A 25,213-nucleotide genomic window follows, 5' to 3' on the forward strand; every position below is an offset into this window, starting at 1 on the left:
CAGACAGTGAAATCCAGCTCCTGTGTTCAGTGCTTTTTCAGGCTGCAGAATGAGATAATACCTTCTGAAGAGACTTTCTAAAGTAGATCTCATTTTTTTCCTTTCAAATTAATCTTATCCTGGATGAAATTTCTGAGCAGAGTGGTTCTCAGCATCCCTATAATGATTTGTTTAAAGAACAAGTTTTATGGCTTCAGGTTTTACCGTGATTTTTGGATACACTTTATATGAAGTTCTTTTATTTTCTTATCTCCTTTGCCTTTTTAGCCAGTTTAGGATTTAATGGCGATTGAGAAGTTTTACAAATATGATGCTACCAAGTTGAATAAACTACTGTAAAAACAGATGATTCAGAGTTCTGTAGCTGCTGTAAAACTATAATGATGTCTATATATTTGAAAATATTTACATGTGTAGAAAAACACTGGGGATTGGATCTGATTCATAATGATTGGATTGTAATTCACTATGTTTTCAGTTGATCACTGTGAAGCTTATTGCTTTTACCCAACAATATTGATATTTATCCTCCCCCCTGCTCCTGTGTGTGTCATTCCCAGCTAAGGGGACTCTCAGTGAGGATACCATCCGAGTGTTCCTGCAGCAGATTGCAGCAGCCATGCGCATCCTGCACAGCAAAGGCATCATCCACAGAGATCTCAAACCCCAGAACATTCTGTTGTCCTACGCCAGCCGTCGGAAATCCAGTGTCAGTGGCATACGCATCAAAATAGGTAAATTTTCTCTGATTGGAAAGGTAAATCAGCACTGTTGGATTGTTTCCCTCCTCAGAAATGTCTCTCTAGTTCAAGTACTGGATATGGAGTGCATTCAGTTGATGCAAATCAGACAGCAAGTCAAGAATGATGAGCTTCATGCTGTGATGCATTCTCAGGATAAAAAAAGATTGAATCATAAAGACCTTTTTGATTAAATCTGCAGGACAAATCTATTTAGCTGATGTTTCTAGTACTAAACTATTTTAATTAGGCATAAACCTAACTTTTGAAACTTGGAGTAGCCTTTAACCCATTTCAAAACTGTGTGTATGCAAGACTCCAGTTGCAGTTCCAGCTGTTTGCTTTTTTAGTGGTAGACCCTTCTAAGGGTTTTTTGAGAAGTGTAGAAATGAAGGTTATGGCCTATTTTTGGCATGGCAGAAGGGAGGCTTGGCCTTGTAACAGGGGAGAGATGTCAAGTATTCAAGATACAACCAAACTCCTCTGCAGAGGCCACTTCAGGAGTTTTAATCACTCCTTGTTGTCTGTTAAGCGTCTAGTTAAAAATACCTTGCTTTTAGCAAGTTCTTTCCTATGCTTTTGCTCAAAAATTGCCCAGGGGAGACAAAACTTCTTCCCTTGCTGTCCTTACTGGATAGCTTCAGATGCTTTTGCCTGCATGGAAAATTCAGGCACCTGAAACTTGACTTCTTAAACTTGTACCTGATGTGATTTCACTGCAGGCAGATTGTATATTCATCACCCTTAATGAGCCATTTATATTTAGCCAGTGACTTTAATCCTTTCCTGCTGACGCCAGACAGGCTGTTCTGCAGCTGGGGAGGTGCCTGAGCAGCAGTTTGTGCGAATGATGTCACTGCTGCTTCTTGGCTTGCTCATTTAAAAGATAATACATTATTCTTTCAGCATGACAAAGATTCTACTATTCCATGTAGCTGGCTAGATATTAAACCTGTCTTTTTTCAATCCCAATGTTAATTGTAGCAGATTTCAGTCAGAGACAGGTGATTTCTAGGCTGTAAAAATTTGAAAATGATCTTTCTTTTCACTGACCAAGGTTGTTCTTAACACAGCTGACTTTGGGTTTGCTCGTTATCTGCACAGCAACATGATGGCTGCAACTCTGTGTGGCTCCCCTATGTACATGGTAAGGGGCATTTCACATTATCTTGCTTATCTCAAACATTCTCCTGCCAGAACAAAATAATTGACTGCTTGCAGATTGGCCAATGCCTCGTGTTGCTTTACAAGGATCAGGGACAGAGTGCAGTTCCTCTTTCCATAGTTTTACTACCTTTTTTTAGCTTGGGATTTGGAGATCGTGATTGTTAAAATCAGAGAGACATTGAACATTTCTTAGTGCTTCTTTGTCCAAAGGAGAACTGCAGAAGCCAAGTAAATAACACTTCCCTCTTCTTCCCAAGCATGCCACATTCTGGATGCTTTCTTCAGAACATCAGCATTTCTAGTTTTTTTGTGGTTTTGAAACACAGCTTTCATTTTAGATGGAGTTCTTACCTCTCAAGCCGTGTGATGCACATGAAAATGTTAATTTTCTCTTGCAATTAAGTGGTCTCTGCTAATACTGCTCTGACAGGAGATTCATATTGCTGTGGCTTTGCTTTTTTTGTTTTCCCTTCTGAGACTTTGCTGTTCTTTCCAGGCCCCTGAAGTGATTATGTCTCAACACTACGATGCTAAAGCAGACCTGTGGAGCATAGGAACCGTGATTTATCAGTGTCTTGTTGGAAAACCACCTTTTCAGGTAACACTCGCTTTCCTTTTCCATCTTCTCAGTCTGAAGGACGTTCCTAGGGCTCTTGCTTCTAGTCAGGAAAGCAGAAGCAAGTCATGTCTGAGTGTAGTGTTGGTGCTGCAAAGGCTTGAGAATACCAAGGGAGAAGTTGTTTATGCTTAGTCTGCGTGATGAGTGTGTTCAATCCAGAGGAAATACATAAATAAGGATCCTCAGTGCTGAAGTCACTGCTCTGTTTGGTGTTTTTCCCCCTTAATGCCCATATGCAAAAGCCTCCTTTTTGTGTATGCGTGCTTAGGTACAAAAGCTATTTCCTCCATGAAACTGAGCTTTAATTAATGTACATTTTTATTTGGCAGGCCAATAGTCCTCAAGATTTGAGAATGTTTTATGAAAAGAACAGGAATTTGATTCCTAGGTATGTCACCATGGCCTTTCCTGTCACTTACACTTGTTGATTGAACACTTTTTCATCTTGGGGAATGCCTGGGGTCCATAAAAATATTTGCTGCTGCTATCTTGAGAAGGATGTAGTGTGATACCAGTGAGTCATGTTGCATCTTGCCTTCCTTGTACCTAGCTGAAACTAGGTGTACCAAGGCTATAGAGCACAGATAGTGATGACTTAGGTCGTAGCAGAATGCTGATTTCCTGAAATTCAATGTGCTATGCATTATTCAATGCATGCATTAAATTTAATGCATGTTTTACTTCCTCTTGTGTGCAGCATTCCTAGGGAAACATCAGCTTACCTGGCTGACCTGCTGTTGGGTTTGCTTCAGAGAAACCAAAAAGATAGAATGGACTTTGGTATGTATTTCTCTTTTCCTCTTGCTCTTTTGACTTTCCTTGTTAGTTGTATTCATGTGACCAGAATAATTATCTTGACCTTTTGTCTACAGCCAATTATGTGAGAAGTGAAGGGGTTTTTTTTCTTCTCTGTTTTCGTAAAGAAGGCAGAGTAGCTAAAATAAATCACTCAGTATTAAGTGATGTACATAAATCATGTTGTTGAGTAGTGAAATATAAATCAGTTTAATTCTTTCAGTTGTGCCCTTTCCTTTGAGGGTTTGCTGCTATACCTAAAATTTCATATTGAAGTCTTACTTCTGTTACTTTAACTGGTTTTGGCATCATACTGGGAGCAAACATTTCTGATCTCCATGTGGTTGCAGAAATGTAACAAAGTACTGGAAGAACCCACTTTAGAAACACACTATTGAAAAGCTAAATCTTCATTAATTCTTCTTAGCTGCATCTTGTATGTCATGATATTCATGCTGGTTATTTAAATTTTATAGCACTACTTGTCAATGCAGTTTTATCATAGCTGCCAGGAAGTGTTAATCTTAAAACTTTAGTTTTAGTTTAGTTTAGTTCAGATCCAGAAAAAGTTCACAATAATTGGGTAAAATGTCATAAATTCTACTGACTGTACCCAGAGGTCAATATATAAATCTCTATGTGTAGGAGAAATAATACATCACAAACATGGACTGTGAGTAGTTGATTCCACTCTGCACTCTGGGTGTGCTGATCCCTACAGTTTCTTCAAACATGGGGAATTCGCTGTATTGCTTGTGGTGGTGGGAGAAAGCATTTGTGCTTCGAAAGAAAAATAGAAAGCAGAATGGCAGTGATGAAAGTCATGTTTTCCTTGGCTGAGCCACTTAAAGGGCCTCAAAGGGGCTGCTCTGGAATGTGCTTAGCAAAGGGAGTGAAAGGGAGAGTTTATAACAGAGCCCAGTCGCTTGTTGTTAAAGTAAAAATAGCACTGTAAGTCTTGTTGATCTTCCAGTAATATAAAGTAGAACAGCAGGTGTTGTACAAAAGCTGGAGAGCACCTGATCCTTGTGTTAAAGTTAATAATTACATAGTTCAGGCATTACAGCTTGATTCCTTCCCTTATTGGGTCAGGGAGAAAAGTGTTGCTGAAGGAAAGGAGATACTGCAGGCCTCAGATTCCTTCTCTTTTTTTTTTTCTCCTTGTTATTTGCTTATGTCTGAGGCACAGCATTGTTTTGCCTCAAGTGTTGGGACATTAAAGTTCACCCAGCTCAGCAGCTGGCTCCCACCAACCCTCAAATTCCCTGAACCAGCTGAACACTGCTCCTTGCAGAACAAAACTTTCCATGTAACCTGGTGGCCAATTGGTTATGCTCAGTTAAAAGTGCCTCAGCATATCCATTTACCACAAAAGCAAACTATTTCTAATGTAACAACAGTGAGTTCACTGAGGAATTGTTAAAGAAATGGTGTCTAATTCTGCTTTATGCCATGAACTGGCTGCACAGGTCGTGTTCTGCTGTTGGGAAGTGGAAAGGAGAATGGCTCTGCTGTGATTTTTTTTTTTTTTGCCACCTAAGGTGTAGCATTAATGGATTCAGAAATAAATGTCAATCCTTGAGAAAGGCAGAGCTGAAAATACTTCCAGTGTCTGGTGTGAAAAATGCTCACTGTTTTGAAGAGCAGACTAAAACTGAATTACTACCACAGAGAACATAATTTCCTCAGCAGTATAGGAAGGCTTCTTGTCTTCATGGCTTTAAGTGCAGTCATAAGATGTCCTCCAGTGATTCAGTCTGATTTGCCTTGCTGACTGATGTTTGAAGCTATTCAATTGATTCTTGTTTCCTTTCCAAACTCTTCAGCAGCACATACCATAGAAAGCTTTAATCTTTTATAAGCTCTTCACTCTCTGGCTCTGCAATGTTGATTCTGGGAAGGCAACCATTTATCACCATCTGCAATATAGTCTGTAAATTCTGTCATTTGTACATCTACTCACAGTGGTGGTTGTTTCTTGTTCTACAGAAGCATTTTTCAACCACCCTTTCCTGGATCACGTTTCAACAGTGAAAAAATGTGAGTAGGTTTTGGGTTTTTTGTCACTTATTTGTGTAAATGATGAACGTTGCAGGCTGGGAGGGAGAAAGATCTGCCAAATATCACACTAAGTGTTTATGAGACATTTTCCTCAGCCTGGCTGTTGTTGTGCTCTATTATGAGGCTGAGTGTTGAATCCTTTTTTGTGTTATGCCAGACTGAAATGTGATACTTATTTACTTGTTCTTTTGACGTTTCCACTGAACTTAAATACCCTCGTGTGATTGAGGATGTGCTGTTCTTATAAGCTGTGTAAGGGCTTATGAATGAGAAGCAGTGAGGAAATTTGTTTGAAATTCAGTCTTTTGAAGTCTTAGTCCCCTTTTTTTCCCCCCCCCTCTGGGTTTTTCTCTTCTAGCTTGTCCTGTACCAGTGCCCACATACCCAGGTTCAGTCTCTGGCAGTTCCTGTGGTAGCTCTCCTTGTCGCTTTGCTTCTCCTCCAGTAAGTTCTGTGTTACACAACAATCTCCAGAAAATGCTTTCTGTAATGTTTAGCCAAGAGTTCATGAATTTTTTAGATCTTTTAATTCTGACAGTGTAAACTGTCATGTTCAGGAGCAAAGAGCAAGGAACACCTCTGTCTTTTCCTTAAATACCATTAACATTTTGGTGCTCTCTTGCTCCTTGTGTTGTATCTTGTGGGGTTTTTGTTGTTCTGTTTGGTTAAGGTAAAAAATACATATAAGTATCATATGCTAGAGCAGCAAATCTTTAAATGTTCTAATATGGTTTGCAATGTAATGGCTGTTACAGATAAATTTTGAATTGGCCCTTCTGGCTAAGGCCCCTTATTACAAACCAGTAATTGAATAAATCACAATTGTTTAAACTCACAGTCTAATCAATACAGAACTGTCTAAACTGACACTACAGGGTTATCCAGTATTTGAAATTTCATAGTTCAAAAGCATTTCTACTTTCTGAATCACTGGATTTACAGTGGGTTTTTTTCCCTTTCTTTTTCCCAATGCCCCCCTCCAGTCTCTGCCAGACATGCAGCACATTCAAGAAGAAAATTTGTCTTCCCCTCCACTGGGTCCTCCTAACTATCTTCAAGTCTCTAAAGACTCTGCCAGTACCAGTAGCAAGAACTCCTCTTGTGACACAGATGACTTTGTTCTTGTCCCACACAATATCTCTTCAGACCACTCATGTAAGAGCCTTTCTTATTTTTACATCTCAAACCAATTTTCATTCATAACACACTTCTACCTCCCGTTGTTCTTTGGCTCTCTTTGCTCTAAATGTGTCTGAATTCACATTGAAATTAATTTCTGTAGTTTGATTACTCTCTGGAGGGAAACTCTTTGGTACTGTACGTCCATCAGGGACATTTTAATCTTCAGTTGAGCAGCCAAATATGTAAGAGGGGTGGTTTAAAGTAATGGAAAATAGTGGGGCTTGGCAGTAGAAGAAGAGATTCAGTTGTAAACAACTGCTGATAAAAGACACAAGGATTCTCTTGGAATTCTTTGTGGAAGCAGGCACTTTGTTTCCTCCAGACTCCCTGAACATTTATAGCTCATGCTCTAGAGCTTTAAATAAAAAGTGTAGCTAAAAACATAGAACACTTCTAACATGAAAGGTAAAACATCAGCCTGGGCTTATACAAAGGAAAGACTTGGATGGAGCACATTTATGACATGGGCCCCAACCTGAATTGCACAAAATCAGCTGATTTCTGGACAATGCCACCAACTTGTGGTAAATATTTGACTAAATGACTGCCTGGAGAGTTTTTGTCATCCATTGTTGTAAACATCCCAGTGCTGATACCTTGTACCCCTAAACAATGGAGTTTATTTCAAAACTGTTGTTAATATGAAAAAAACTCATGAACAAACAGCAAAATAACTTGTTAAAGAGCTCCCTTCCCCAGTTCCATTTATGTTGGGGGTCACATTTGAGGTATTTTCCTACACAAAATAATTTATGGAAAACTTTTGTATGTTCACAGAAGTGGTTTTTTTCTACAACAGCAGTATTGGAAATGTAATTTTTTTTCTGATTCTGCTTCCTGATGTGGGTTTTGTGTGTGTTCCCTCCTGCAGGTGATATGCCTTTGGGAGCAGCTGGCAGGCGGGCTTCCAGCGAGTTCTTGATGTGTGGAGGGTAGGTGTGCTGAGCTTCTTCCAAAAGAAACCTCTTCAAAGATTGATGCTGCAGCTGCAGAAGGGGGTTCTGGGCTTTTGGCACTGGGTTGTCATAGCTCTGTGGACTTTCAGAAGGATTACCAAGAATTGATTTTGATATGAGTATCTAAACAGCTTGAATTCAGGAAGTTTTGCTGCCAAGTAGAGAGTTTCTCTAGTGTGAGGACCTGTCTTTTGACAGTGGTTTTTGTTTTCACAGGCAGTCACCATTAACTATTTCTGGAAGCTCAGGAACTGTACAGAAACCATCTTCAGCCTCTTCTCGAAGTGCTGCCTCTGGTACAGCTAACAGGTGTGTGATGTGGCCTTAGATTCTCTGCTATGTTATGGTTTTGGCTTTATTTATTTATTTTTTTAATTGTGAAACTGGACTAAAATAGAAGCCAGACCTCTTTTTTCCAGCCTCTCTGCACTGCATGCCTTCTCTGGTATATCCCCAAAAGATTTCCTTAAGGAGTTGAGAGCATTCTTTGTCTGTTTAAATTTTGAACTGTTTAAAAGCACAAATATAGGGACATAACTGACTTGTCTTTTTTGGTGCTGGGAAGCACAGCACAGCCTTAATGTAGTGAGTCAAGATGTTGAATGCAGATACGTTTTGAGAAGTGGTTGTGAGAGAAGAGGAACTTTGAAAGCCCAGATTGCTGTGGATTTGTATCTTGTAGCTGGTTTGGTTTGTCTGGTCACTGGGTGTGGCTTTTGTGGAAGTGATTACCGTGAATTTCATGGCTGTGTCTCACAAGATGCCAAAGTCACATGAAGGAGCTAAACATGTATTGCAGGTTTTCCATCAGCAGGACTGGTAATTAGTGCCCTTTCTTCCACATGGCTGTAGGCTTCAGTTTCTGCTGGTTTAAAATAGAACTGATTTTCATCAGTGGTGCCTGAAATCTTTCCTGTGTTATATTGGAAAAAGTAAAGCTTAATGATGGAATATCCAAGCAGAATTTGTTCAAGTGATTAATTTTGTGATGTTTTCAGAACAAACAGAAAGAGGATGAGTGGCTAACTGGGGAATAGAGCTATTATGTTGGGTGCATTTTTGGCTTGTGCCAGTGCTAGAGGGCTGCAAGTCAGCATTATTTGTTTAGAAATGCTTGTCACAAGAAAAGTTTGCTACTTTGTGCTGATCTTTGTGCAGTTGGTGCAATCTGCTGACAGGGGCTGTCGATACAGCTTTTAGCCTCATGTTTTATGTTTAAGGGCAGATAATGGGGATGGTTTGCCTGTAGAGATCCATTTGCTCTGAATTGGCCACGTACAATGTAGTATAAATACACTCTTCTTTCGTGTTTTGTGTCAGGCAGAGTTTTTAGAGTTAGAAGTTTTATGAAAATATGCCACTTGTGTCATTTGTACATTACTAAGAGCTAAATGGTCATGTGATTAGAAACAGGTGCCTACTGTTCACACTCTGTGTTTGTACTTTAATAGTTTGATTTGATTATTGGCTCAGTTAATTCAGTAATTGCATTTGAGGCTGCTTGGGGCATGGTCTGAAGACAGCAGTGTGTGTGTCTGGTATTCTACAAGATGCTGGGTTTGGTTTTGGGGTTTGGGTTTTTATTTCCTGACAAATGTTCTTTCATTGTTTGTGGGTTGCTCCTTTTAGATTTTTGGTGTTTTACAAAAGGTTATGCCCTGTGAAACAGGGAATCTTTCTGCTTAACTGATCAAACTGAATTAATTGTGCCTATAGTTATGCTGCTGTATGTTGTGTGTCTTCACAGACAGTCTCCAACCAGAACAGACAGGTTAGGTCGAGGTGGTTCACTCTCCTGTGGTTTATTACCAGTTTTATTCTCTGGACCTCAGAGAAACAAGATTTGCATGCGGCTCTGCACACATCTGTATTGCATTTTCTCTGACTGGTAACAAACCTCATCAGACTGGAGGAAGCCTGGCCAGAGCTCAGCTTTGGGCCTGAGCTGGGGAGCCCCAATGGGGCTGTGCCTCTGCACCACAGCACTGCTGCCTCCAGTTAGCTCACAGTTCTAGAGCTTGCCTGGACTTACCTGCAAGGCTGTGTGACAGCAGGGAAAGGCATGATGCTGAGTTCTTTAAAAGTTGAAGTGCCTTCATGGTCTCCTGAGTGTCACTGCCACAGTTTAAATTACATCTGCTTCCCTCTCCTGGAGGAGAGGCTCCCTGTGCTCCCTGAGTGTGCTGTGTAGTCATGGCAGGCTGCCCACAGCCTTCCTGTGGTTTCCACTTGGGAGTCCTTCTCCTTGCTTGGAAGTTTTCAGGCTTTCTGCTGACTGTGTGCCCACAGCCAACTTTCAAATTACTCTGGGATCCAGAAACTGGGTGGCAATAGCAGGACAAACTTATTTTCTTTTTCTAAGGAAGTTCTGCACATATTAGGAAGTAATATTTCATTCTAAGAGGTAGCAAAGAGAAAAGGACAAATAGAGTAAAAAAAAAACAAACCAGATTTCTGTTCAGCTGGAGCTATGCAGTGAGTGCTGTAACTACCTGTCTTCTAGAGAATTTTTTTCACATTTCTTCTAAGAATTTGTAATCTTTCTTTAAAGACATGGTCAATAAAGGGCCAGATAATAAAGTGATTATCTTCCAAACAGCCCATTTGTTTGAAATTCTTTCCGTTGAATTCTGTTTTCCTTTAAAAGTGTTGGTTACTGATTACATGCAGTGATTTGAGTCCCTTATCAGGGGCCACACTGAGGCGAGGCAGGTCACTGCCACTCCAGCTGAACTTGGCCAATCTGCAATTGGAATCTGTGGATGAATGTTCAGGTGTGTGGTTTTGCTCCTCCTGCCAGGGGTTGGCTATTACGTAACATGTTTTCCTCCTGCAAGTTCACAGTGTCTCTGGGGATATCTCTGCCTGTGCTTCGGTGGCTTTTGTCCACATTCCAAGCCTGCTCTGAACTTCCTGTCCCTGGCGCGCTGGGTTTTCCTAGAACGCTATTTTCAAGTGTGGTAAACACAGCGGACGGCTTGGCAGGGAGTCAGAGGGATCTGGAGATCTCAGTGATGTGTGACCAAGGGCTGACTCCCAGCTCCATGTGATCCCAGCCAGTGCAGGGAAGGCAGGGAGTCTTGAACAGTTCCTGATCCTCCTCCGTGCAGAGTTGGAGCTGGGTTAGGACAAGCTGAGATCGCAGCGCACCCAGTGAGTGCAGAGGAAGTTTATCTGCCTGCTTCCTAGATTTTCTCAAAATTCTTACAGTCCAATCCTGAGAGAGAGACCTGCCTACCTGTATTCATCTCCTGTCTCCATCTCCTGTCTCCATACCCTCCAACTTCAGGCACTGTCAGCCTTCTGTGTCCCCCCGCAGCGAGACGGCGCCCATCCCGGTTCCCACCCAGCTACGGAATTACCAGCGCATAGAACAGAACCTCTCCTCCACTGCCAGCCCCGTGTCCAACCCCCACGGATCACCCAGGTGAGGCTGGGCTTTTTAACTCCTTTCTCTTGGGTCTGGTTGGTGTTTGTGCCCTGGAAGATGTCCTTGCTTTCTTGCTGAGGTCATTTTATTTCCACACTAAAGAGACATTTCAATGATAACAAATAAAAGCCCTTCACAATCTCAAGATTGTTGGATGGGCACTTGAAATATTTTCATGAAAACAAAATGAGCTTGTTCTTTCACTCAAAATGCAACCCAAGAAGGTAAAAAGATGAAGTCTTGCTTTTTTACTGCTCTTTGTGTATTGCATGGCATTACATCATGAACTGGAATGTCAGTAATAAGTTATGTTTTGTTTCCACACATGTAATGATGAGATGAATGCTTTGTTGTGTAGAATATCAAGGAAACAATTTTTGGCATGCTAATTAACCAGCTCGTCTCATTACAAAGCTCTAGTGAGCCAGGCTTATCCTCTGCCTTGTGGTCTACAGGATCAGGCTGGTGAAGGTCAAAGACTCATAAATAGACTACTCAGAACTCTGAAGATCTTTACAAAAACAAAACCCAGGGTTTCTTGCATATTTTTACCAGGATCTCTGATTTGATTACACTTGCTACATTTGGCGAAGTGCCTTTCCCTTAAATAATCTGTTTTTAGTTATCTGAGCTGTATATCAGACCCAATATGAAAGCTTTCTCAGAATCTTTGCTGATTAAAAAACGGACATTTACGTTAATATGTGATTGTGAAATAAAAAATTTGATGATCAAGTTGTTTGAAGATTAGGGTGTACTGAGGGAAATCTATTTTAATGTTCTCCAGTTAACAGACTATTATGGCACTGAAAGTTTAAAAGTGCTTGTGAACAAAAGGACTTAATGATTATTGTCAGTATGGAAAGCTTAGCTTAAGTTCTTAGCTTTCTCTTGAAACACCAGTATTTCCTTTAACTGATCAGACTCCTCAGGGGGGATTCTGAAGCTTATCTCAAGGAACCAGTGACCACAGTGTGTGTGACCATTCTTTTACCTTGCCAGAGCTGGAGTTGTGAGACGCTCCAACACCAGCCCAATGGGTTTCATGAAGATGGGCTCGTGCTCTCCAGTGCCAGCTGACACTGCCCAGGGCGTTGGGCGTAGGTTGTCCACAGGATCTTCCAGACCATATTCTCCTTCACCACTAGGTAAGCACAGAAATGCTTAGCAATTAGCAGACCTTTGTCTGGAACAGTAATTCAGAACTCGAATTCTTGCTTGAAACTAATCTTAAACCGCAACCTGCCCAGCTCGGTCACGTGTGCAGAAATAATTTCTGTTAAATGGCTCACAGAGGTAAACTAACTAGGTTTTCACTTGCTTTGTTGTTGTTTGTAAGTGAAGTATAAAGTGTAAATACGCATTTTGGTTTTGTTTGCCTAGTTGGAACCATACCTGAGCAGCTTGGGCACTGTTGCTGTGGACAACTCCAAGGACATGAATCAAGGAGTAGGAACTTCTCAGGTGAGTGACTTTGGACAATGCAATCAGCATTATTTTCATAGAGCTTCTAGAGTATTTTGTGAAGGGGAGAGAGCCAACACACATTAGAATGGGCTAATAGGAGACACTGAACTTTTGTGGAAACAGCCCATTTGTGGCCTGGGTGGCACCTTTGCCCATAACTAATTCCCTACACAACAAGACAGCGACTGAAATTTCTTACTGTCAAGATGAAAAAACAGCTCTGATGAAGCCTGTCTTTAAAGAGGGATGGTTTATAATGAATGGTAGTAATGTGCTGCTCAGAATCTGGTTTTGATAGACCAGCTCTGTCATGCCAGTTCTCAGAAAAGGGAGGCAGAGCTGCCAGTGCACAGCGTGCAACATGTTTTCGTCATTCCCTTGGGAAATCGGTTGGGATCTGATGTTACTGTTGCTAAGCAGTCAGCAAGCTTTGCAAGTCATAAATTATTATGGCATGCCAGCAGGAAAAAGAAAAAAGATCAGGAAGAAATAGGACTTGAGGATGTTCTGAGACTGTTAAAGATGGAATTGCACTGTAATGCCAGAAGGATTTGGTATAAGAATATGCAATTCAGCAGCTTGTTCTTCTGCTCTGTGCACATTTTGGGTGCCTTTTCTTCTCTATCTAAAATACTGGTTATACTTTTTATTTTGACTTTGTAAGATGTGGTGTTGAAACTGCATTGTGAGGTTTTCCCCCATTTAAATGCTTTTCCAAAACCATCTGGAGATGATAGAGCCTTCATTTCTTGGAGCAGCCATGTCTGGGAATGGCTTCATCCATATGAAATAAGTTCAATGGTGTGTCTCAAAAATTGCCTTTATAATTGCTGTGCCATTGGCTGGTTCAACAAAAGGAATTTGAAATAGTCTCCTAAAAAGTGAAAAAGGGTGTGTGTGAAGAGAATACAAAGCACTGGATTTGCTTTTCTTGTTGCAGCTTTTCTTTGGCTGGAATTTTGTCAGGCTGTTGATTTAGTGCCTTTTGCCAGTATCAAACTGACTTGTAACACACCACCACAGCACTGTTTTCATGGCTGGCAGGGATTTTAATGTTTCATTTCTTCATATTTCTGCATTCTTTTCCTCCTTGGCTTCACTTCTTAATTTGAAATGACTGCAGTGGTATTTCTGTTTGTACAATACCACAAATCGCAGCAAGTCTGTTTCTCAGCATTTAAATTGGGATGGGAAGCAGTTTTTTGCTTTGGGTGAGGTGAGGTCATCTGAGCTGAGATTTTTCTAAGGACTGAAGATGTCTTTCGTAATGTGGCTTCTGAACTAATTGAGCTGTTCTTGCTGCCAGTGGCAGCAGAGGACACACTTTTAATTCAGAAACCTTCCCTGGGGTGGCAACAACCCTGGAACAGTAACCAGTGAGATTTCAGGCTGATTCTAAAACGACAGGTGAGGACTTTCAGTGCTGTGAGACAGACAAGCAGAGGGATTTCAGGCAAGCAAATTCTTGGCTGGAAAGTTAATGAGAAATAGACTTGATCCCTCTGCTAGAGCTGCAGGCAGACAGGCTGCTCTGAAACATACTGCTTAATGGAGTGGAATGAAATCAAGATGAAGTAGCTCATATTGAAAATCCAACTAGCAAAACCATGGGCTTAAGAAGGCTGAAAGATGTGTTGTAACAGCTGGGCACTTTACTGAGCAAACTGCAAGAAGTTTGTGGTGGTTTTTTTGAGCAGACATTTATGAAATGAAGCCTGTCTCAGAAGATTTTCATGGCCAGTTTTTATAAAGCTTTTCTAGTTGTATGGTTCATTTTCAGTTTTTCCCTCTTTCTTTTTTTCTTTTTAAACATGAATGAAGCTGTCACTTCAGTGTCAGTTCTTGGAGGTTACAGACAGGCATTTTCTCTGGGAAGCTGTGACCATAAAGCTGAAGTCTGATGTTCTGTTTGTAACTTTGCACAGTTCCCTATCATGAGACATAAAAACACACACCGGGAACAGAACATTTCATCAAATTTCAGGCCTAATTTTGAAAGAGGAAGGGCATCTTTGAGTAGGTGAGGTGTTTATAAGAGATATTTCCCCAAAACCCTCTGTTTAAATAACGATTTAGAGCTCTCCCATTTGCTTTAGGAGAAACTTTGCACTCGTACCTAAGTGTGGACTTCCTTTGTCAGCTTTTGAAAAAAGATTCAGTCTGACAGACTAAAAAGTAAACAACTGCTCAAAGTAATGTCCCCAAACTGTTCCAGCTGAATAATTTGGTTCTTTTTAGCACCTAGTTTTCTTGCAGGAACATGAACTGCCTTTGTGTCTGCAAATGAAGTCATTACACACAAAACTAGTCATTAACATGCGATGTCGCATTCACGCTCTTGTTTGCAAGAATATCATTCCAGGCCTTGAGAACCTCTATTCAGCTTGGAATTTCTATGCTGGTTATGCCACTCCTGCTGAATCCAACCACTTTATTTGTCTTGGTGCAGGTTGCCAGATGTACTGCAGCTGCCAGGACAGCTGTCGGCCTGAAATTGTGCCTATTTGGCAGCTTGGAGGTCTCATCAGTGTGGTGTAGCAATAGTCCAAATAATCCATGGGCTAATTCCATTCTCCTTGCTATCTAGTGAGCTAATAATCAAACACATCTCAGTATTTGCAGTTTAGTGTTGTTCTCTGGCATTTTGGGCTTCATCAATACACTTTCCAAGCACTGCAAGTAGAATTTTACCTTCTTGTTTGTCGTCTCCACAGGTTCTCCTATACCACCATCTCAATCTCCACAGTCACTTTTAATGGGAACGAGGTTGCAGAGTGCTCCTACTCTCACAGATATCTACCAAAACAAGCAGAAGCTCAGAAAGCAGCACTCAGACCCAGTTTGCCCCTCCTATGCTGGGTATGGATACAGTCATTCTCCACAGCCAAGCAGGCCAGGTAGCCTGGGAACATCACCTACCAAGCACATGGGATCCTCACCCAGGAGCTCAGACTGGCTCTTCAAAACCCCGCTACCAACAATCATCGGCTCTCCCACTAAGGTTTGTTACGTTTGCAATTCTCAGTAACACAGTGCCTGAAACCAAGAATATTTTGGGGTTTTAACTTTGGTTTTTTTGTTTGTTCTTGCTCTTGATCCTTAAAGGCAACAGCTCCTTTCAAAATACCTAAAACTCAAGCATCCTCCAACTTGCTGGCCCTGGCAAATCGCCAGGGTTTGGCCGAACCCCCACTGCAGCCTAAAGATATCACTGACCCGAGGGACTTCACACACTTCCACTCCAGCCAGGCAGCTGACAAACAGGCAGGAGAACAGCACAGCAAAACCACCTTCGGCAGGTAGGCACTGCAGGGTTCATAATCCATCCCTGGGGGAGGCAGCTGGGCAGCAGAACTGCACACAGCAACTCTGAGAGGGCGAGTGAGCTGTGAGGGGATGCTGAGGTTTGGTGTGTGCAACAGAAACATTTTGTACTGGCTATAAATATAGCAGGGACTTCCGGGAGCACTTTGTGTTGCTGTCTAGTTCCCTTTTGTTTTGATTAGCTGAATCTGGAATTTCATTGACTCTGTAAAGCCTGTTCAGTTTTTGCTTGAAAATCCCTATGACAAAATTTGCAATATAAATTTTTTAAGAGAAAAAGGTCTCTCTATTTTTATGGTTTGCTCTATTTTAGTAGATCCGTGCTAACGAGCAAGATTTCAATGCTTTCTCTATTTTTGTTGAAAAATTCTCTGTAGTAAATACCAAGAATCTTAGTCATCCTTAGCTGCAAGTTGGATGATATTACTGAATAACTTTTTTTTTTGGGAATTCATGTGTTTTCCTGTCCAGATCTGTTAGTACTGGGAAGCTGTCAGATCAACAGGTAAAGACCACCCTTGGGGGCCAGTTATACCAAGGCAGTACAGACAGCCTCAACACAGAGAGGCCAATGGATACAGGTAAGGATCAGAGTGATACATCCCAGCTGTCTCTCTGTGCCTGGGTTTTTATGGAATGCCAGCTGGATCACAGTTCTGCTTCCAACTTCGATAATTGGTTCTGACAATTTTTAGCCTCAGCACAGAAGGCTTTTTTTGATGTTTAAGGGGATCTGTTCCATTTCTTTAGCACAGCTTTAAAAATAACCAAGACAGGAAAATACTTATTTCTGTGCTAAACACAGAAATATCTTGACTGCCTGTGCTGGCTGGAGGGGTTTGGGATTTTCTGGTCTGGTTTTATTTTTAATTCAGCATTTGTGGCTTTTCATTTCCTGATTCCAGCTTGATTTTATATGAAAGCCAGTTTATGTAATTCTGGGTGTTTGAAGGTTTTTTTCTCCTCCTCCCCAAGCTTGTCCCTTGCCACCAGAAGTTCTCCCTTCTGAGCAGGTGGAAGGAGTTCTGCAGACAGAGCTGGTCTTTAGCCTCCAGATCTGTCATGATCTGCCTTGAGAATTTTTCTGTTGTATCTTTTGCTGCAAAACTGACATCTTCAGCCTCTCAGGGAGTCTCTGTTGCTGAGAGTAGAACATTGAGATATGAAAATAAAAAGATATGTTAAGCTGCACCTTGACTGTTTGTGTTTCACCAAGACTGTCCACTCAGCTTGTTTTATTTCCTGTCAGAACCTCTGACTAGTCCAGGGTTTGGATCTGCATCAAAGCACGTTGTAGTGCAGTGCTCCAGTTTGCTGCATATAATTACATCTTGGTGTGATTATATGGAATAGGAACTAACTTGCTGAAATGTTCTCTCCCAGCTCCAGCAGGAGCCTATGGAATCGCAATGGCAACTCCATCCATGGGAAGCGGGGCGAGTTCTCGGGCTGTCATGTTCACTGTGGGGTCCCCTCCAAGCAGCGCCACCCCTCCTACCTGCACCCACATGGTCCTCAGAACAAGAACCACCTCAGGTAAGACTTCCCTGGCAGTTGTGTGCACATTTCTCAAAGGCAGCACTTAGGCTTGTCCACTTCTTGGGCCAGTAGCCTGATTGCTGCCTTGCACAGGGCCTACAGTAAAAGTGCTCTGGAAAGCAGAGATCAATATCAGGTGGTTTCTGCCTTTTCCCCACTAAAGAGGGTCAGAGGCACAGATTTACAATCCAGCAGTGAGTAACCTCCTGTGAACACAGCTTTACTCCCCCACAGGGAGTGTAATCTCTCTGGCAAAGGTGGAGAGGAAAAGTCAGAATTCTGATTTTTGCCTGCTGCCGTGCATTGTCCCAGAAACAGCACACCGAGGGTGGCAGCTGCCTGCATTTTGGAATGTGTCAGCTGCGCTGCCAAATATCAAAGACCTCAAGGTTAAGGGCTTCAGGTGAGCAGTGTGAACTCACCAGAACCTAAAGCCATGAATCCCAGAATCTGTTAGGAATTACCACTGTTGTTACAGCACAGCCTGTGCACTCTCTGCAGAGCCATGCAAGGAGCAGTGAGCAGAGCCTTCCATGGGGGACTCTGTGCTGGCTCCTGATGTGTCACTTGCTGTCACCCACAGCCCCAGTGCTGAATCAGACTGAATGTGTGTGTTATTTTTCTTGTAGTTGGATCAAATAGTTCCGGAGGGTCTCTCTGCTCCACTAGTGGCCGTGTTTATATGGGCTCTCCTCCTGGTATTTATATGGGCTCCTCTCCTCCGGGGGCCGAGGCGGCTCCGAGTCTGAAGTACATCCCTTATGGTACTTCCCCTCCCAGCCTAGAGGGCTTTATCACTTTTGAAGCTCCTGAATTGCCTGAGGAAACTTTAATGGAGGTATAGAAACAATCATTTAATGTTTTCTTATGTGTGATGTTGCTGAAACAGACCTGGTCAAACCAGGGCTGCTCCATGTGCTTTGTAGTTTCCTCTGTGCTGTCTCACGTGTTGTTGTTTTTGTTTAAGATCTTGAAAATATTCCTGTATCAGTAGTTGCCAGTTTCTCTTTGGTAGTTATTGCTGGCATTTCATAAATTTGAATAGGTAACCAAAGGAACATGACTGCTTTTGTCCAGCAGAGCCTCGCAGAGAGGCCTCTGTTTCATGCCAAGTCTCTGGATGTGGGTGCAGACAGTAACAAAGCCCCTCTGGGCATTTCATTGCTTCTTCACAGTCAGGGAATGATGTTAAATCCTACTTGTGGGAAGATCATCCTATATTTTTCAAATGTGTGGGGGAGTGACACTTTAAAAACACAAATTGGGGTGGTTTTTCACCAGAATGCTATTCTTGGAGTGTACATTTCTCAAGACAGATTGCTGTTCTGTTTTCTCATTCACATCTTGCTGGAAGGTGTTTGGGTCCCTATTGAATCTCTCTTATAACATGAATGCTTACCAATCCACTGTATTCTTCCCACAGATAGAGTTTAAAATGTATTTAGACCTGTATTATTAATGAAAATATTATAAATGTTGCTAAGATATGTCTGATTAGTTTTGAGGGACAGAGCAGCAGTGAGTTGTTCACTCCACTTGAAGTTTTTAGTCTAAAGTGTAAACTTTGGTAACAGCCACCTTTTAACACAATATAATTCTAGAGCTAGGTGTAAATTAGAGTGAAGCAGATCAGTTCTTTTGTAGGTATTAAGTCTGTTACATAATAAAAGCCAAAATGTTCCTCCTGGCTCTTCACGCAAGTGCCAAACATCCTTTTGTGTTGCTGATAATACAATAATTTGTCCCACTTGAAATTCCTTTAGTTCCTCAGGTTTCAACATACAACTCCATGTACCAATTCCTTTGGCTTTGTTGAAAGACTCTTAAGTATAAGCTACAATATCTTGAATTCATTAACAAAGAGAGAACAAGTTCAGATCTGTTGGGGCTCATTTGGTTCTGTCATCCCTAATGCTGGCTCTACCACAATGGGATTTCTGCATGGAACTGACATACTAAGAAATCCTTAAATGATTAACAAGAGTTTTAAATGTGGCTGATGGCTCAGAGTGGTTAAATTGCTGTCATCTTTCCCTCTGACAGAGAGAGCACACAGACACACTGCGCCACCTAAACATGATGCTGACATTTACAGAGTGTGTTCTGGATCTGACAGCAGTGAGAGGAGGAAACCCAGACCTGTGCACTTCTGCTGTGTCACTGTACCAAATCCAGGAGAGCATAGTTGTGGATCAGATCAGCCAGCTCAGCAAAGAATGGGGGTGAGTATGCAGTCAAATGGGAGAATTAGTGACGATTCAACACATCAAACGTGTTTAAACTCTGCTCTCTTTGCTGGGAGTGATTGTTTTCCTGTATAGAATCTCTATAGGAATGATTTTTTTAACAACTGCAGACAGATCAGAAAGAACAAAGACAAAAGATTCTTTTCTGGTCTGCCACATGAGCTGGGGAAAGTGCTGAGTTCAGGCTTGAGGTGCACCAGTGCATTTCTGAGCATGGAAATTCGTGTACCAGCTTCTGGTAAATCTGAGCACTCATCCCTTCCTCTTCACTGAAGCACTGAGCTGGAGGTTGGGAGGGGAGAAGGAGGGTCCAAATTTGGTTTCACTGGAAAAACAGTCAATCAATACAAAATCAAAAGCAAGGAGAAATATGAGAAATTTGAAGTGGTGGGAAAGGGCAGTTCTACTTCCTGCCTTCTTCCTGAAGTAATAAAAAAATCAAAAGCCAACAGAAAAACCCTGCAAAGTGTTTGCTTTTCACAACTGAGAATTCCAGGGGGATAGGAAATGAAAAGTACACCCAGTCACTTGTGGTGAGACGTTGACCTCGGGCAGAGAGTCCCCACAAATAAGTGCTCCTTTTTAAAATGTCTGCATTTAAAGCAGTTTGTCTTTGCTGCTGCAGCTCCTAAATGAGCAGATGTCCCCTCACCCCGTGACAGGGTGTTTGTGAAGGGAAGGGAGGGGAGGGGTGGAGCTGCATTTTAAACATCTGTCTTCCTTTTCTGCTGTTGCTGGCTCCTGTAGGGTGTTGTGATTAAAAAGTGGTGTCTGCCCCTGGCTTGAATGCATTCAAGAAAGGTATTTTGATGCATAATTTACTTTTTTCCCCCCTCTTCTCCCTAGACAAGTGGAGCAGCTGGTGTTGTATATGAAAGCTGCCCAGTTATTGGCATCTTCTCTGCATCTTGCCAAAGCACAGGTCAAATCTGGGAAACTGAACCCATCCACTGCTGTTAAGGAAGGTAGATGCATCATCTAATTTGCTTTGCTTGTGAATTTTCTTTGCTGATACATCAGTAAGTTTAAGTTGCAACATTTGTTTTGTTTTTCTTCTCTGCAGGAGAATTTTAGATATGTACAATTGCACAATTCTGGTAGTAAACAGCCAGAAACAGTTAGGAAATGGGTATTTTTGACTGGAAATGGAAATTATTTGATAGACACTCAAGTCATAAAAGTGGTGGAGTAAATAAACACTAAAAGCACAAGTTTAAACAAGTTTACTTTGAACTTAGGCTGAGTTGTTGTTTGGATTTTGTTCGGGGATTTTAAAAAATTTCTTCTTACCTTTCTGCCAGTTGTGAAAAGCCTCAACGAGAGATACAAATTCTGTATTGGAATGTGCAAAAAATTGACAGAAAAGTTGAATCGTTTCTTTTCGGACAAGCAAAGGTTCATTGATGAAATCAACAGTGTAACTGCAGAGAAGCTCATCTACAGCTGTGCTGTGGAAATGGTAAGTCCCTCCTTTTCCCAGAACGATAGGAATTGCTGCCTTCTCTCACATACCTCCTCTACATAACCAGAAAATAGAATTGATATTTTCAGTGACCACACAGGAAATTTAACTGCTTTAGTGATGAGAGGGAATTCTTTGTGTCACGCAAAAGATTCTGGCAAGTGTTGTGCTTAATGATGGTGTCATTGTGCACCATTAGTTTCTTTCTTTACAAGAGAATGCAGGTGTAAAAATGAGCATGGAAACACAGAAGATCAAAAAGAGCTTTTATAGATCTTTTGTACAGAATATTCTCAGTTACCTCAGTTTTCTCTCAGAATCAGAATGGCTTGGAAGGGACCTTAAAGATCATCTAGTTCCACCTTCATTCTGTTGTCTGAGTTATAACAACCCATCAGCTAAATTAATGCTGAAAAATGGTTTCTTAATGACACTTTTAGATGATTAATTTTGAATGTTTCGTTTTGCTACTTGCCTGTTAGAGTTTATGAAACTGAATGTCCTGACTGATTGCAGGTGCAGTCGGCAGCTCTGGATGAGATGTTCCAGCAAACTGAAGATATCACATATCGATACCACAAGGCAGCCCTGCTGCTGGAAGGACTGACTAAAATACTGCAAGACCCTGCAGATATAGAAAATGTACACAAGTGTAAGTCCAGCTGAATAATGAAGATTACATGGGATTAACACATTGTAAAATAACTCTGGTCATCACCTGTCTTGTGCCTCTCTCTGCAGATAAATCCAGCATCGAGCGAAGGCTTTCTGCACTCTGCTACAGCACAGTGGCTGTGTATGAGCAGTAGGAATATCCTGAGGACCAGATGGTGTGAACATAAGGGACCACATCAGTGATACTGCACTTTTTTCACTACAGCTTAATTGTTGTCCTTGTTCTGCCCCATGTGGAAGATGATTCTTACATTTCTGTGGTGACTACCAAAGAAACAGCAGCATATTCAAAGAGGAGAAATTCCAAAAGTACACTTGCCTTACCGATCCAGCAGCTCCTTTTCCTTCCTAGCAACAGAATTTAAAAGAATCTCTCTTCACATTTCAAACTGATCCTTGTACGTGTGCTTTGAACTTGAATGATCAGGGTTTGGTTTTTTTTCCTCGTGAGGTTTCTGGAGAGAGGATCCTTCTGCATCAGGTACAAAAGAGACATTTCCCTCCGAAGATTCCCTCACGAGTTTTTAAGTTGTTCAGTAAAACGTGGCTGAGTGAATTTGGGAAACCCTAACCATGTGCAAGTGCTGCTTGAAGCTTTTTGGGGCTCAGCTGCCTTGTCTGGGAGCTCACCTGTTGTACACACGGCTCAGGTTGTCATATGAAGGGATGGCAAACACGCTCTTCCCTGGGGGAAAAGTGGGGATGGAAGAAATTCTCTCCATCTGTGCAAAATCCCCAGGGGGTTTTCAGCTGATGTGGATACAATTTGATGATCTTCTTCCAAAATATTTTGTTTTGCACTAATTTACTAAAGCAACTGTATATTCGTTTTTGAAGAACTATATAAAAAAAAAAAATCTAGAGAAAGAAGGCACAATGGACTTGGCTGAATTTCATTTCAGTGTACATAAAATTCTTTTCAGAATTTCAAATGTAGCTTCTAGAAGACTTTCAAACAAACAGTGTAAAAACTTGTATTCATGTGAACCTTTCCATTTTATACCTATTTGTCTAATACTTGAGTAACTACTGCTCTGGACTTTCTCAGTAATAGCAATGTTGAGTTGCTGGTTGTTTGCTTTTTCTATAGATTTGGTTGCATCTTTTGTTGTGCATGCAATATGTGCATTAATGCCTGCAGTCTTTAGGGGTGTAATGACAGTTCTCTGTAGTTTGTTTCTTGGGCAGTATTACAATAAATACTGTAAACTGAAAGGTTCTGCAAGGAACCATGCAAAAAAAAGAAAAAAACCAACAAAAAAAAACAAAAAGCAGAAAATAATGTTGTGGTTTGAGATGCTGATAAAATGATGTAGAATCTCTACATATAGAGTGTGTGAAAAATCAGGATTCTTTTGTGTGCATTTTGGGGGAGAGGTGGGAAGCTTCATTCAGCCTTATAGGCGTTGTCATTTCAAGCATCCCATGAGATCATCAGGACAGCGATTTGCAAAGCATTTAAAGGCAGATCAGCTTCTCTGGAAATGGTTCCTATACTTTATTTTTGGGACTTTTTTTGTTACTCAACTGCTTGAATACTTGAATAAACCATTCTCCAGGACAAAATCATTTTAATCCTCTTAAACACAGTGGTCTGAACTATTTGACAAAGTTGTACAGGGCTTACACATCAAAATATTGTTTCAGTGTTGGGATAACCATGTGTTTCCTTTACTTTGACAGAGTAATGTACTTTTTACCTTATTTATCTGTATGAAATTCCAACAGTTAATCTGAAAGTGTTTGTTTATATAATGTTTGTATTTTTAGGTCTTTAATACGGTGTTTCTACCTCTCCTTTGTAATTGCATGCATTATTCTTGGAACTAGGTAATAACTCACTGAACTGTTGCGTAATAGCCTTTTTATTATGGCCTGTATAAATGTATATTAAGGTAAAAATAAATACTGACACTAGAAGTGTTTCTATGGTACAACTGAGCTTCTGTGTCTCTGTGACCAGAGGTGTTAAATTTAGGAAAAAATCTCTACTTGACTAGGTGAAGAAGTTGCTGAATGTTCCCCTTAGCAGCTGGACCTGCCACCAGGGCAGGATGAGGCAGCATCCTTGAGTTTATTATCTCTGGATAGCTCTGGCACAAAGTGTCCCTGAGTTTGTTTTCCCCTGGATTTAGGAGACAATTTACCCTGCTTTTTTTTTTTTTTTTCCCCTTTATTTCTTTATTTTTTTTAACTCGGATTGGAAAATGAAAATGCTAAGTAGGATCCTGGGTAACAGCTGTATGATCTTTCAACGAGGTGCTTATTTGTTGCCTCAAGCAAAGAGGAGCTGTCTGAGCTGCCAAAACAGCATATACAGAGCTAATTGACAAAAGCTGGCAGGAAGTTACAATTTCTATCCAAAGTTTACGAAAAATGGGCTTTGTTCACCTTACAGCTCATACCCTCTGCCCAGCTGAGGTGTGCTGTGGTAGCTGTTGTGTGGCTGTTATATTTTTGAGTGGTACTATCAAATTTTCCCCAATTTATGATTAGAAAACCCTCCCATTGTGAGTGGCACATAAAGAGGATGAGGAAGAAGTGAGCTGGGAATGCTAATGATATGTCTGGGCCCGAATCTAGGAACAAAGCAACAGCCTTAATGCATGAGTCTAGGAGATAGGCTGCTTTTCTCAGGAACTCACTGGGTTTTGTTGGTTTTCTTTCTTTCCTTTCAGGATTCAAGCTCATTCTCCTTCCCCTCTTGCCAGCAAGGCTACAGCTGCACAAACAGGAGGAGAAGAAAAGGGCTATTCTTGCTGGCTGTTTTCAGGAGGAGGAGACCAATGTTCATGGCCTGTCTCTCTGCATAAACTCATTCCACAAAGATCCTGAAGCTGTCCTCTGTCTTTGGCTCTCTGTGCTGAACAGCAGGTGCTTGTTTTTACCAAATACTTTTTTTTTTCCCCCCCCAGCCTTTGAAAGATAGAACTTGAAAGGAGAGATTCGATGTGCTTTTCTAGCTCAGCTCTCCAGCATCTCCTTGAGTCTTCTGCACTTGTTCTGCTCTGTCCATAGTGCAAAATGTCAGCTGAGGAATCTAAACCACGTTTTGATTGTGACATTTGCTGCTTTTTACAAGCAAGAAGTTGAACTCTCCAGCCCTTCCTCTGACACAGAGGAGGAAATCCAGTTAATTTAACTTGCAACCAAGATGCTACAAGTTATTCCAAGGAGCATTTTGAGGGGTGAGTTGTTCCTGGGACTCGCTGGGTTCTGCATAGTTCTTGCTATTACCTTGTACAGCTACACCAAGTTATTACCACATCACCTCAGGGTTCAGAGGCAGTAACTTGTGATTTACCTATGTCACAGTGCTGTGCACAGCTACATCAAAAAGGGAAACTTGCTTTTCATCTGGAGCAGGGAAAGCCAGATCCTGCTGCTTCCGAAGCTGGTTGAGGCTTTGAAATTCAGATAGGCTGGCTCGTGACCTGACTTTTGACCCACCAGCTTTTTGATTCCTGCTTCCTCTCCTGTTTTGGGGGGTATCTTAAATTTAAATTTTGCTCCTTTGACTTTTTTGTCTTCTCTTAGCTCTGCTTGCTAC

At 41.4% G+C, this 25,213-nt stretch overlaps 1 protein-coding gene across 2 annotated transcripts in view; it reads left to right on the forward strand.

Moving 5' to 3' along the window:
* The window catches only part of ULK2 (unc-51 like autophagy activating kinase 2), a 36,175-nt gene extending 12,578 nt beyond the window's left edge, over nucleotides 1-23,597 (forward strand). For both annotated transcript variants that reach the window (XM_042026326.1, XM_042026327.1), the window contains 23 exons: nucleotides 561-734; nucleotides 1,814-1,887; nucleotides 2,404-2,505; nucleotides 2,856-2,914; nucleotides 3,224-3,306; nucleotides 5,311-5,361; nucleotides 5,741-5,826; nucleotides 6,366-6,537; nucleotides 7,436-7,496; nucleotides 7,737-7,829; nucleotides 10,810-10,947; nucleotides 11,953-12,098; nucleotides 12,334-12,414; nucleotides 15,132-15,418; nucleotides 15,523-15,716; nucleotides 16,213-16,322; nucleotides 17,125-17,277; nucleotides 17,910-18,118; nucleotides 19,324-19,502; nucleotides 20,373-20,491; nucleotides 20,828-20,985; nucleotides 21,505-21,640; nucleotides 21,730-23,597. In XM_042026326.1, the coding sequence (XP_041882260.1) occupies nucleotides 561-734; nucleotides 1,814-1,887; nucleotides 2,404-2,505; nucleotides 2,856-2,914; nucleotides 3,224-3,306; nucleotides 5,311-5,361; nucleotides 5,741-5,826; nucleotides 6,366-6,537; nucleotides 7,436-7,496; nucleotides 7,737-7,829; nucleotides 10,810-10,947; nucleotides 11,953-12,098; nucleotides 12,334-12,414; nucleotides 15,132-15,418; nucleotides 15,523-15,716; nucleotides 16,213-16,322; nucleotides 17,125-17,277; nucleotides 17,910-18,118; nucleotides 19,324-19,502; nucleotides 20,373-20,491; nucleotides 20,828-20,985; nucleotides 21,505-21,640; nucleotides 21,730-21,797 (2,933 nt within the window). In that variant the 3' untranslated portion in view covers nucleotides 21,798-23,597. The remainder of the gene's footprint in view (nucleotides 1-560; nucleotides 735-1,813; nucleotides 1,888-2,403; nucleotides 2,506-2,855; nucleotides 2,915-3,223; nucleotides 3,307-5,310; nucleotides 5,362-5,740; nucleotides 5,827-6,365; nucleotides 6,538-7,435; nucleotides 7,497-7,736; nucleotides 7,830-10,809; nucleotides 10,948-11,952; nucleotides 12,099-12,333; nucleotides 12,415-15,131; nucleotides 15,419-15,522; nucleotides 15,717-16,212; nucleotides 16,323-17,124; nucleotides 17,278-17,909; nucleotides 18,119-19,323; nucleotides 19,503-20,372; nucleotides 20,492-20,827; nucleotides 20,986-21,504; nucleotides 21,641-21,729) is intronic.
* Nucleotides 23,598-25,213: the final 1,616 nt, after the last annotated feature.

The sequence above is a fragment of the Corvus kubaryi genome, unplaced genomic scaffold, assembly GCF_017639235.1.
Source record: "Corvus kubaryi isolate FWS band 111438036 unplaced genomic scaffold, C.kubaryi_AGA036_p1.0 37284, whole genome shotgun sequence".
NCBI classification, from domain to species: Eukaryota; Metazoa; Chordata; class Aves; order Passeriformes; family Corvidae; genus Corvus; species Corvus kubaryi.